Source organism: Glycine soja, chromosome 2, assembly GCF_004193775.1.
Source record: "Glycine soja cultivar W05 chromosome 2, ASM419377v2, whole genome shotgun sequence".
Taxonomy (NCBI): Eukaryota; Viridiplantae; Streptophyta; class Magnoliopsida; order Fabales; family Fabaceae; genus Glycine; species Glycine soja.
The window spans coordinates 829,443-841,962 of record NC_041003.1 but is presented as its reverse complement, the minus strand read 5'-3'; the positions used below and the strand labels follow the sequence as shown (position 1 = coordinate 841,962).

The following is a 12,520-nucleotide window of genomic DNA, read 5'->3' as shown; positions in this document are numbered from 1 at the left end:
TAATTTTTAAATTTCGTTTTTATGATATTATTTAAAAAAATAAAGTTGACCAATATATCATATTTAAAAATTTAGGTTATTTAAATCTGGAAAGAGAAGTATAAATAGATCAAATTCTTATAAATTTTAAGATTGTGATTGTGCTAATCAATAGTTAATTAATAGCTTGATGTGTTTTTTTTGCTGACTTTGGGCTCGTAGTAAGTGTTTTCAGATTTGGAAACCAAGTTTAAAATGTAAACTAGAAAACTTCCCATTTTTCCCACTTTTTTTGGTTCTTAATTTTTCTACCATTAATTTTATATATTTATACATATCATCCCCTCTGATTAATCATATATCACCCCCTCCCGAAGAAGAAACCCACCAAGAGGAGGAGATTCATATTTCATATTTCCATTGATTATAATTTCTTGAGAGAGAGAATAAAAAAAGGTCACAACAAGAAAAAATGTTGAAAGGAAGAAATTAAAGTGCTCATCTCTAGTACTATTTCTCTTATCTTCTTGGTGGTTGTTATTGTTGTTGTCCTTAATAACAAAAAGCACAAAAATCATCATCACGAAGTGGAAGCTTATCATCCAAAGTCTGTGGAGACAATATGCGAAGGCAATGAAAACTCCAAACTTTGTCATGAGATTCTTAGCTCTGCTCAAATCACCAACACCTTAGACCCAAAAGCCTTCATAGTGGCTGCAGTGGAAGCAACCACGAAGAGCGTGATCCATGCGTTGAAAGTGACAGATAGCACCAGTGGAGCTTAGCCTCAGTGCTGACGCTGGCATCATCAAAATGGCCCTTGATGAATGCAAGGACTTCAAAGGCAGATACATTATTTATGTTAAGGCTGGCATCTATGCGAGTACATCTTGGTTCCTAAAGAGTTAGTTAATATTGATCTTATGTACGGTGGTGGCCCTACAAAGACCATTGTTACTGGTAACAAAAGCTATGGAGATGGTATCAAGACAATGAGAACTGCAACCTTCAGTAAGTATTGCATTCTTGAAAAAAACAGAAAGCTAATATTAACTAGGTGTTATGATCAATGTGATAAAAAGAGAGATAGATAAAAATAATAGATGTTTGAAAAGAAATAGATATTTAAATATCATTGTCCTTAAAAAAATACTCACTGCTCGTATATGCATTCTTATTTAACTGGTTTATTAAAACTTGTTTGGTGTAGTTTTTCAAGAAATAGGAGTTAATAGTAATAATTTTTCATGCTTTTTTTTTTCATTACCCTTATATATATATATATATATTTATTTATTTATTTATATATATATGTTCCTTTTTATAATAACAAAGTAAAAAATAAAAACTTAAATTTTAGCTTTTCTATTTCTTTTTTTTTCTTTACAAGGTGAGAACTGATCAAAGATGGTAGGTTTATAAAAAAAGCAAGAATACATTTTTAACTGTACATAATTGTCGAATTGATATACTAGCAAAAGACCTGCGATTTCACACTAAATAACATTGCTTTAGTGTGATAAGGTCCTACTTTACCTCCAAATTAAATGAGCTGACATGATGGAAGTAGGATTAATTGAGTGTAAAATGGAAATCCCTAATATCTTGTGTGTATAAAAAACCACTCTTTACAAAAACGTAATTAACATGCTCCACTTATTTCTTATTTCTTTCTTCCTCTTTCTGGCTAGATGGTGTATGAAAAATGTTACATGAATATTCCTCCCATTCATTAAATAGCTAGAGAGAAAATAAATATATAAATTTAATAAGGTTTATGATGTGATAGGAAATAAAAAAAATAAAAATGTTTAAAATAATGAGATATTTATATGTCGTTACTTATGATATATATCGTCGGTTAAGATCCAATTTAATACTTTCTCTTAAAAAAATCCAATTTAATTAATTGATACCAAACAGTATGAGTTGTTAATTAATTGGTACTAACTTTTGATTTGTCTTATGTTTTGTTTCTCCAACGTTAACATTATCTCAAAATTACTATCATTTGCCTTATATCATAGTGCAAAATATGTTTACTGATCGGTGCCTCACAAGTCACTCCGCTGGTGGTGTTTGATTAATGTCTTCATGCTGTTCAACCTCAAATGTTAGCGGATGAAGTTGGAATTCAGTTTATTCATCTTTTGTAATTTGCTTTGCTGTTTATTTTTTCTTTCTAAAACAAAAAAATAAATATGCTGAGAGATGAGAGAGATATTGGAAATTTAATGATGATGAAAAAGGAAAAAATGAGAGTGAATTTAATGTTGACGAGAGCAAAGAGAGAAATGATTTTTGAATTTATTAGAATATTCTTAAATTATATCTACTAATACAAAGGAGGTTATTGATTTTTTTCCTTCTAAAATTTATAGGATTAAATGCACTCATATTAGAAAAAAAAGTGTGTGCATTAGTACATCCATAAACAATATATATATATATATATATATATATATATATATATATATATATATATCATATTAATTATTTTAATTAAATAGAAGTCTCTTAATGTATTTTAAATACATCTATTGTAAACCTTTTCAAAATAAAACTCCGTCTATTTTCTAATTAATTATTGATTATTGATGGCTCATTACATAATTCTTTTTTCTTTATTAGTAATACTTTTTTTTGGATTGCTGTTTTTTTTTCATGCTGTTAATTTGAGAAATAAGGGAAAGTACAGGGGAAAAATGTGTAACGAGATTTAATCCTAAAAAAAATAGAGGTAGAAAATTTATAAACCTATTTAAAGTTATTTTTTAACTGTTTTTTCTCCACACCAGTGATTCATCCCTGAGACTAGCTAAACAAAGTTGAGGTCCATAACTGTGAGGAACGTATTTAGCGAGTCGTTTTGTTCCATTTATGGTAGAACGCCACAAAACCAAAGCTTTTCCCCACGGAACGGGTCAGTTGCCGAATGCCCATATTTTTAGAAACTATTATCACGTATAAATACAACCCTACTTTCTACGTGGTTTCTCATTGCAATCTCCTCAAACACTAGCAAAGGGAAGGAAAAGTACCTTCCCCAATAACCCTTCTCTCCGATTTGGCTTCTCTCATCGGAGGGAAACAATCAATAAAAGAAAAAAAAAACCCACAAAAAGATTATAACAAAAAAAGTATGAAAGGAAAAGTACTAGGTTCCGCAGTTTCTCTCATCCTAGTGGTGGGTGTGGTAATTGGCGTGGTTGCTGTAGTTCAAAGCCCAAAGGGCGTGAACAACAACAACAATGGAGGAGAATTGAAAACCAGCAACAGGGCCGTGACAGCGTTGTGCCAAGGCTCAGACGACCAGAAACTGTGCCACGAGGTTCTGTCATCTTCGAACAGCACAGACCCAAAGGAGTACATCGCAACCGTGGTGAGAACCTCGATGGACAGCGTGATCAAAGCGTTCAACATGAGCGACAGGCTGACGGTGGAACACGGCAACAGCAGCGCCGGAATGAAGATGGCTCTGGAGGATTGTAAGGACTTGTTGCAGTCCGCCATCCACGACCTAGAGGCCTCAGGCGTGTTGGTCAAAGAGAGCAGCCTACAGGACGTGCACCAGCGCACCGCCGAGCTCAAGAACTGGTTGGGAGCCGTTGTTGCCTACCAGCAATCGTGCCTGGACGGCTTCGACACCGACGGCGAGAAGAAGGTGCAGGAGCAGCTGCAATCTGGGAGCTTGGACAACGTTGGAAAACTCACTGGCTTGGCACTCGATGTCGTGTCAGGGATTTCACACATTCTCCAATCCTTGGACTTGAACCTTGCTCTCAAGCCCGCCTCTCGCCGCCTTCTGGAGGTGGACCAGGAAGGCTACCCCACTTGGGTCTCCGCTGCTGATCGCAAGCTCTTGGCTCAGCTCAACGACGGTGCAGTCTTGCCCCATGCTACTGTGGCTAAGGATGGCAGTGGTCAATTTACCACTGTTTTGGACGCTATTAACTCCTACCCTAAGAAACACCAAGGCAGATACATTATCTACGTTAAGGCTGGTATCTACGACGAGTACATCACCGTTGACAAGAAGAAGCCCAATCTTTTCATCTACGGTGATGGCCCCACAAATACCATCATCACTGGCCGCAAGAACTTTCACGAGGGTACCAAGACAATGAGAACCGCCACCTTCTGTAAGTCCAACTTTCGTCTCCAATTACAAACCTCGTTTTAGAAATTTATTTTACTCTTTTTATAAACGTATTAATATGATAATATAGTAAATTAATTGACATATTTAATATGATTAAATATTTTTTTTTAAAAAAAAACATGAATTAGTTAAAAAAGTTTTATAATTATAAATAAGAAGAGTAAAAAATTAATAATGTTTTTCTAATTAAAAAAAAATGTGCAGCTACTGTTGCCGAGGATTTCATGGCGAAGTCAATTGCATTTGAGAACACCGCTGGTGCAGAAGGACACCAAGCAGTGGCACTTCGCGTGCAAGGTGATCGTTCAGTGTTCTTTGATTGTGCTATGCGCGGTTACCAAGACACATTGTATGCCCACGCCCATCGTCAGTTCTACCGCAATTGCGAAATCTCTGGAACAATTGATTTCATTTTCGGATACTCCACCACCTTGATCCAAAACTCGAAGATCTTGGTGAGGAAGCCCATGGCAAATCAGCAGAACATAGTGGTGGCAGATGGCACAGGGCAGAAGAACATGCCCACAGGAATAGTCCTCCATAACTGCGAGATCATGCCGGACCCTACCCTCTTGGCAGACCGCTTGAGCGTGAAGACTTACTTGGCCAGGCCATGGAAGGCATTCTCAAGGGCAGTGTTCATCGAGAATGTTATCGGGGACTTGATTCAGCCAGATGGTTATATTCCATGGAACCCAATTGAACCAAACACACAGGATTGCTACTTCGCTGAGTTTGGCAACACTGGACCAGGTTCCGTTGCTCAAGCAAGAGCCAAGTTTGGCAAAGGTCTCATTAGCAAGCAGGAGGCTGCACAATTCACTGCTGAGCCTTGGCTCCAAGCTAGCACTTGGTTGCCTGCTGCTGGCGTTCCTTTCGATGCTAGCTTCACCAAAGCTTAAGGATCCGAGACAAACCAGCATCTTGAGTGTTATAATCTCTTTTTTAGCCTACCTAAATTAATAAAACTATAAACAGGAAATCGATTACCTAATTTCAATGCAGTCACACATAGCCACTCCATTGTCTGAGGAGCTGATTTGTAATCATTCAATAAGCTTTTCATATTTATGATTTATGCCTTTTTGTATCAACCACTTCATCTCTGTCTTCAGTATGCATATAACATAGACTGATGATGGGAGAAGCAATGGGAATTTTGCTTTTGGCTATTTAATGGAAACTACTTAATTTGCCAAACTAAAGTTCAGGATTCCAGTTTTTTCTTTTTTCTTGGAGAATTTGAGGAAAAGGAAATGGTATAAAAATATTTTTTTTAAAAAAAATAGTTTAGAAATCATTTGTAAATAAACTTAAATTTACCCCAATATACAGAGACAAATAAATACTCAAAATCTATCGATAAATGATCCATCATATGCTATGGACAAATAAAAACTCTATTTGTGATTTTTAATAAAGAATAAGAAAGGCTAATGGTATTTTTTTAAAATTTAATAATCGCATTTAAGTTTATATAATATAGTAATTGAAAAATATTTGTATATATTATTGCTCTTTTCTAAAATATTAAATAAAACACTCTAAGACTAAATTATTTAAACCAAGAAATCCATACCAAGCTTATGTTTTTTAAAATTATTTATAATTTCTTATCTCTCTTATTTATTATTTTGAGATTTCATATATATATATATATATATATATATATATATATATATATATATATATTGCTATTTTTTCAATAATAATACAATTAAAAAATAATAATTAATTTCATCTTTAAATTTTAAAATGAGAAATAAGTGTTTTTTTTCAAAAAGTGAAAAATAAAAAATAAAAATTATTTTTTAAATAGTAAGTATTAATTAATTTTTTTATATTTTTATACAATAAATTATATATACTTGACCATTCTTTTTTCTTTATTGGGTGACTCCAATTTGTATAAATTTTTATATTTTTTTCGTAAGTGTTTATTTAGTTTAGATCTTGGTAAAATTAATTTAATTTTGATATGACTAGTTTTAAATAATTAAATATAATTTTTAAATGAGGAGGGATTAATTTATTCTTCATCCTCATTATTCATTTTCTTTGAAATTTAATAGTTATAATAAATAGTTAATTTTAATCATTAAATTTTTAAAAAATAAATGATTATGATAAAGAGTAATTTTTTGAAGTAAGTTGATCTTCCCTCTTGTTAGATACTTAATTTAAAGTATTATATATTTATGTTATTTTTTTATTGTCTCCCAAAGAAGAAGAAAAAACACTAATAATATTCATGCTTTTATAACTAAGTTGAGGCTGACAGGTGTTGACTTGTAGCCTGTAGGTCTTATTGTACACAACATTTGATCCAAAAAACAACTGTGTTGTCATATGCATGAAAATAGAAATTTTATAATAAGATATACAGCTTAAAACATCATCAGGATTTGCGTTAAAAATGCTAGCATCGGTTTAGTGTTGTATAAAAATTAAGAACTTTTTAAGAGAATTTGTAATGAAGAATCCATTCATGAGTTTTTAATTTATTTTTAATGAATCTTATATTGTTATATCAAAATTAAATTAGTAGCCCTTTCATCATCTTAAAAAAAAATAGTAACCCTTTACTCCAACGGTAAACTCACTTAATTAAAAACTTAAAATAGTTGTCACATTTTTTTAAGTGCAAAAGGAGCAAACGTCCCGAAGAAAAAATTATAACCTCTACAAGACATCAACTAGAAGTAACAAAAATCTCTTAAGAAAAAAAAAAGAAGTAAAAAGATAAAAGTTAAGCTAGCGGGAAATAAAAGAAAATGATGAACCCGGCTTAGCCATATACTACAACTTGACTTCACTCAACACGGAAAAATGACCCTAGAACACGACCGAGTAAGTTCCTTCAACATTGATGACTAAGAGTAATGTCTTGGAGTTTATTAATTATGGCACAACCATTACTAACAAAATCCACGACAAATTTATCAATTTTTTTTTTTTTTTTTATAAAAACAAACAAACTCCAAGACAATCGTGGAATCGGATTCAACTTACCACCCGGATATTAGAGAATCTCATGTTGGAAGCCCAAGAAAGCCCATGAAACAATTTGAATTAATGATTTTTCTCTATTTCTTCCTTCAATCCTTAAACACTCATTCTCAGACATTAAATTAATCTTATAAGTCTGATTTTTGGTTTGTCTTTAGAAATGATCAAAATCATGTGAACCTATCTCGTCTTAACTATAAGTGATTGGTTCGATACTTGAGTTTTTTTTCCAGAACATAAAATCACAACTGGAAATGTTAGCAGATGGATTCGAATTCATGACTTTCTTGTCACTTCAATCCTCATGTCTCTTTCCTCGTACCACGAACCACCTGGTTCTCCTTTATGTTCTACTCACTTATTTTGCTTTCAAGATCTTAGCCTTTGATCACATACTAACCATCGATAGGTAAGGCATCGAATCGTTTCGAATCTTACAGAAAGGTCTAGGCTCAAGCAATGTTCAATCTTAACGACCAAATTTCAACCTTTTACTATCCTTGCAGAGTAACATGTTGAAATTTGGAAAAGAAAGAAAAACGTGGATAGAAAATATGCGGAAGATTTATGATCGTTCTTCTTCCATGTTCCACTTATTATGTATAAATTTCCACATGAAGCCGGCTAGCACCACATGACATTAAGTGCTGCAAAATGGAATTGGAATAAAATAAAATGGAGATACTAATTCTTGCAAGAAATGAATAGTGAGGTACTTCATTTTGTCTCTATTTTATTAACAGTTTGCTGTTTCGGCACAAAAGAATCAGCCCTTCATTATCATAAGTTGAATTTTAATTAATCTCATGTACCCTTTGTAATGACACGAAAGACAAGGCAATTTTGCAGGTCATTGCAGGCATAATGTAAATGAATTATGGTAAATCCCGAGTTTCGTCATAGCCCTCTGAAGATGTCATCCAGAACTAGTGACATGGATGATTTTCCCAAGGGTTTGTGTGGGTGGAGTTGGAAGGAGAACAAGTTGTTTGAGCAGGCCTTAGCCGTGGTAGATGAGAACCACCCGGAACGGTGGGAGATTGTTGCAGCCATGGTTGGAGGACAAAAGAGTGCAGGGGATGTTCAAGAGCATTATGTGTTTCTTTTGGATGATTTAATGTTCATAGAATCTGGAAAATTGGACCATAAACTTGCGGTGAAAGAAGCTCACCTTGTGTCCTAATTGATTCAACCGAGTCCTTGTGATACCAGCATGTAATTCCAGAAGTCCCTGCTTCTTTTTTTGAATAAAATAATGTTCTTATCTTTCTCCTAGTTACAAGTGTGTTTATTCTCTGTGCTTCCCTTGTGTTTTAATGGCATTCATAGCTTTGGTTGGTGAATTTGTAATCTGTTCAATTTAGACCATCCAGCATATTCCTGAAAAACAAAACTCAGATAACCTGCTGATATTCTGTGATCTTTCACTCTCTTTGTACTTTTCTTTCATGATAATTTTTTGCTTGGTTTTTGGCAAGTAACATCCTAATTCCTAATCTTCCAATCACTTGGAAAATTTAAAAACTTATTTGATATGCCACACCCCGAAAGAAACTTAATGCATGGTTACTCCGAGTGTATCAGATCACACTTTCTTGTACATGCTGCAAATTTCTTTATTTTTTTCTCTCGTTTTCTTTGCTTTTACCTTTCTCTCATGTTTGTAGATCAAGTTTCACACAACAAAAGCAATAATTGTTCAGAAAATAGTAACATTACAGTAAATAAACTCAGCCAGACAGCAATGGATTTGTCTGATGGCTCAGAAGTAACTATGGAAATGAGAAGGCAGTTGTAGAATTAACACATATAACATGATAATAATAAAACAGTTATAAGGAATTAAAAATGAGAAATGTTACTTAAACAATAACTTCTACAACTAAGAAAAAAGAGAGAATTTTGAGTTTTAGAAAATGATATTGATGGAGAGAAATAAACACAGAAAATGAGGTCATACAAATTGTTCTATGTATATCACATCTCATTCAAAATTTGATGACATGTAAATGAGTACACGATGGTTACATAAATTGAGAGGATTCTACAAGCAAGGGGAAAAAAATCCCAGCCATACAATTCATCAAGTAGTGCCAAAGTAGCATTTTCCAACGATTAGGCCACTAAGAATGTGGGACCTTATAGTGATCGTGCGTGAGCCTGGATTACAAGAAAGATTAGTGGTGCGGAATATGTTCAAGAGTCAAACCAGTTTTCAATGCCCAGAGTATGTTCGTACCTTAATAAGTTGAACCTATGAACACATTTGAAAACAGATCATACTCAATAAATCAAAAAATAAATAAGGGAAGGAGAAATGGAGACAGAGCCAGGGAAGAGGCAGTGCATGAGCAGAACCACAACATATTTCTCCTCTCACTCTCAGTTTCTTGACAATATTGTGTTGATAGCTCCATCCATGCTCTGCCTGTTCCCCTGCTTTGTCCTGTCTCTAACTATTATTACCTCATCCTTGTCGACAACATCCGAAATATTTAGCAACATCTCATTCTCAGAAAGATTCTCACATTAGAAATTTGTCTAATTAACTACATTACGCACAAAATGCACTCTTGAATGCAGGTATGATTCAATCCAATCCCTATATAATGATCCCAGAAGAAGTAATGTTTTGTACTTTGTAGTACATGAATGATGTCAGTGCTATGAAAATTTAGCTGTACTACTTTCACTTATGGGTACTAGTGTACTACTAGCTAGCTCAAACTGTCATAGTTTAATTAAAACAACAGACAACAACTTCTGGAATGTGAGATGTTAAGTGTACTGCTTTCTTTTGGTTTGTAGTACTGTGGTACTGCTTTCCTTTTGCTAGCCGAATTTTGAACGGTACATCAACATTCAACTTTAGTATTTGATGGTTTTCTCTTAACTTTTGACTCCGTTTGTAACAGATGAGCAATTATGTTACATTATAATATTGTTGAAAAAGACTTCATTAAAAGTGTTCTATTTATCATAAAAAATTAATCATTAATAAAAAATTTCAATATTTTATAGCTATATAATATGGTTATTAAATTTTTTTGGCATACTAAACAAATTCTTGAAATCTTCCATAAAATATTCTTTTGTTTGGAAAAAGTTTCGTAAAAAATATTTTCTATTCTCTTGTTATTAGCATTTTGAAATCCTTATAAAATATTAACTTATGATCGTTTTAAAAACCGCTAGAAAATATATATGATGAAAGACCCAATTAAAAAAAATAGTTTACAGACCTCCTTAAAATTCTTAAATAATTTGGGATCATCTAAATAATTAAACCTAAAAAATTGTTATTTATTGTTTGATTTTTTTTATAACTTATTTATTGATTGATAAAAAAGTGGAAAATAAAAAAAAATTGAGACCTATAATTCTTTTATCTCTCTAGATGGATAAAATATTTGTTAAGACATTAAAAAATATTCTTTTTACTCACAATTATATTAAAAATATAAAAATTATTAACATAATTATATTTTTTTAATTTCTTTCCGGTCAAAGAAAAATATTGTTTTTATCATTTTCCACTTCATTAAAATAATAGAAGGGAAACATAATTGTTTTCTTTTTTTTATACATTCTTTTCTTTCATCTTCTTTTTACACCAACAAAAACGAACCATAATCTCTCACTTAGATGTTCATAAACTGAATCCAAAGTGGACCGAAAAAACCAAAATTGAAAACTAAATAAATTGAAAATTGAATAGATCAATAAATTGGAAAATCTAAATTTTTTATTGGATCTCTGATTTGATTTTAGAAATCAATCAAAACCGAATTTACACATATGTATATATTTTTTTCATAAATTTATAATATCGCTCATTTCTATTTTTATTTTTTATATATTTATAAAATTATCATATAATTTATATCTGTTTATGAAAAATATATTTAATTAAAGATATTTTTACTAATTATTTGAGTTAAGAGTTAAGATACATAAATATTATATTATTAGTTATATAATTACATATAAATAAAATATTTGATATTTTTTATTATATTTATTATATGTTTCATCTTTTATTTAATATTTTCTAAAATAATTTAAAAGTAGGTTAAAACGAAAATTGATCTAATCCAAATCACTTTAAATTAGATTGGATTAAGTTAAAATTTTAAACTAAACCTTAGATGATAAATTAACAAAATCAAAATAATTGAATCAAATAATTCTTCTCTCCAAAATTCATCAAATCCATTTGGTGAACACTTCTCTCACTAGATAGGCTCGACTGGATCAGTAATGATCAACAGTGTTTTTGGAGCAAAGGCCTAAAGATAGGTGTAAAACCATCGGGGCAAAGGCTCGTATTTGAACGAATGCACCAAATAAAATCACCAGATCATTGATTTGTTGTTGTTGTTAACCACTGCATATGAATATTTGGACAGATAATTCTAAATCTTTCTATTAATTCTTTAATATATTTGATAAATAAAGTATTAAATTATTTTTAAATATCCAAGATATTAAATATATTATTTTCTCATTTAATATTTTTTCTTAAAATATTAAAAATTGTAAGAACATTTATTGAATAATATAAGATTGCTTTGTGAAGGGAAGGAACAAGCATGAAAATTTTGAAAATTAATTAGGCCGTCATTGGTCAAGATAAAGAAATAATCGAACTACCATATCTGCTCCCCTAGGATGCATAGGATGCAAATTCTAAATTCAATACCCAAAGTCAATTTTCACGACTATGATCATCACCTAATTGGCTCGTTCCATTTCATGGTTATAATTATCATCAATATATTCCTATCACACATTATTATGTTTAATACTGGCACTAAATATAAACGAATTTCCGAAGCTCGACATTTAGCAAGTATTCAAAACAATAAAGCAGCTATGCAGGAAAATCTATGGTCTAGTTTGTTTGTTGTGATGTATAGGTCTGGCTCAAAAAACAAACCAACGTATTACCAAATACCAAATGCCATATCCCATGGATCACATGTGATCTTGTGGTAAACAATGTACAAGATGGTCAAAACCTAACAAGTTAGGTGCCAAACACACACATGGTACGTTCCCATCCCACTCAAGTTATGCACCGATATTTTGTAAAAGGTGTATTGGTTAATTAGAACAGGTGAATTTGAAATATAAGGTTGATTGGGTGGTAAAAAAAAAAGAATGGAAAAAAGTTAAACAATTATTAAATAATCCTTTAATAAATCTATAACAAATTAAAATGCTAAAAACTTATTTTAAAAACAGTAATCAAACTATAATTATTCAACTTTAAAGCTGAATTTATTATGCCTTGGGGTGCCTGCTTCTACTCTGGCAAGTTTAACTAAAAAGTTACTACTACTATTATCTTAAAAAACACATAAAAAC

The 12,520-nt window shown here is 31.7% G+C and overlaps 1 protein-coding gene and 1 long non-coding RNA gene across 2 annotated transcripts; one reads left to right on the top strand and one right to left on the bottom strand.

The window, feature by feature from the left end:
- Positions 1 to 2,975: 2,975 nt before the first annotated feature.
- On the top strand, positions 2,976 to 5,318 carry LOC114378033 (pectinesterase-like). Its single transcript, XM_028336540.1, has 2 exons — positions 2,976 to 4,121; positions 4,346 to 5,318. Exons 1-2 carry the CDS (start codon positions 3,122 to 3,124, stop codon positions 5,041 to 5,043), a joined length of 1,698 nt encoding a protein of 565 aa, XP_028192341.1. The 5' UTR covers positions 2,976 to 3,121; the 3' UTR covers positions 5,044 to 5,318.
- Positions 5,319 to 9,042: 3,724 nt separating this feature from the next.
- On the bottom strand, positions 9,043 to 9,757 carry LOC114378026. The gene is made up of 2 exons (XR_003659243.1): positions 9,617 to 9,757; positions 9,043 to 9,404 (listed from the first exon to the last, which is right to left on the bottom strand). It is a non-coding gene; the product is annotated as an uncharacterized LOC114378026 (long non-coding RNA).
- Positions 9,758 to 12,520: the final 2,763 nt, after the last annotated feature.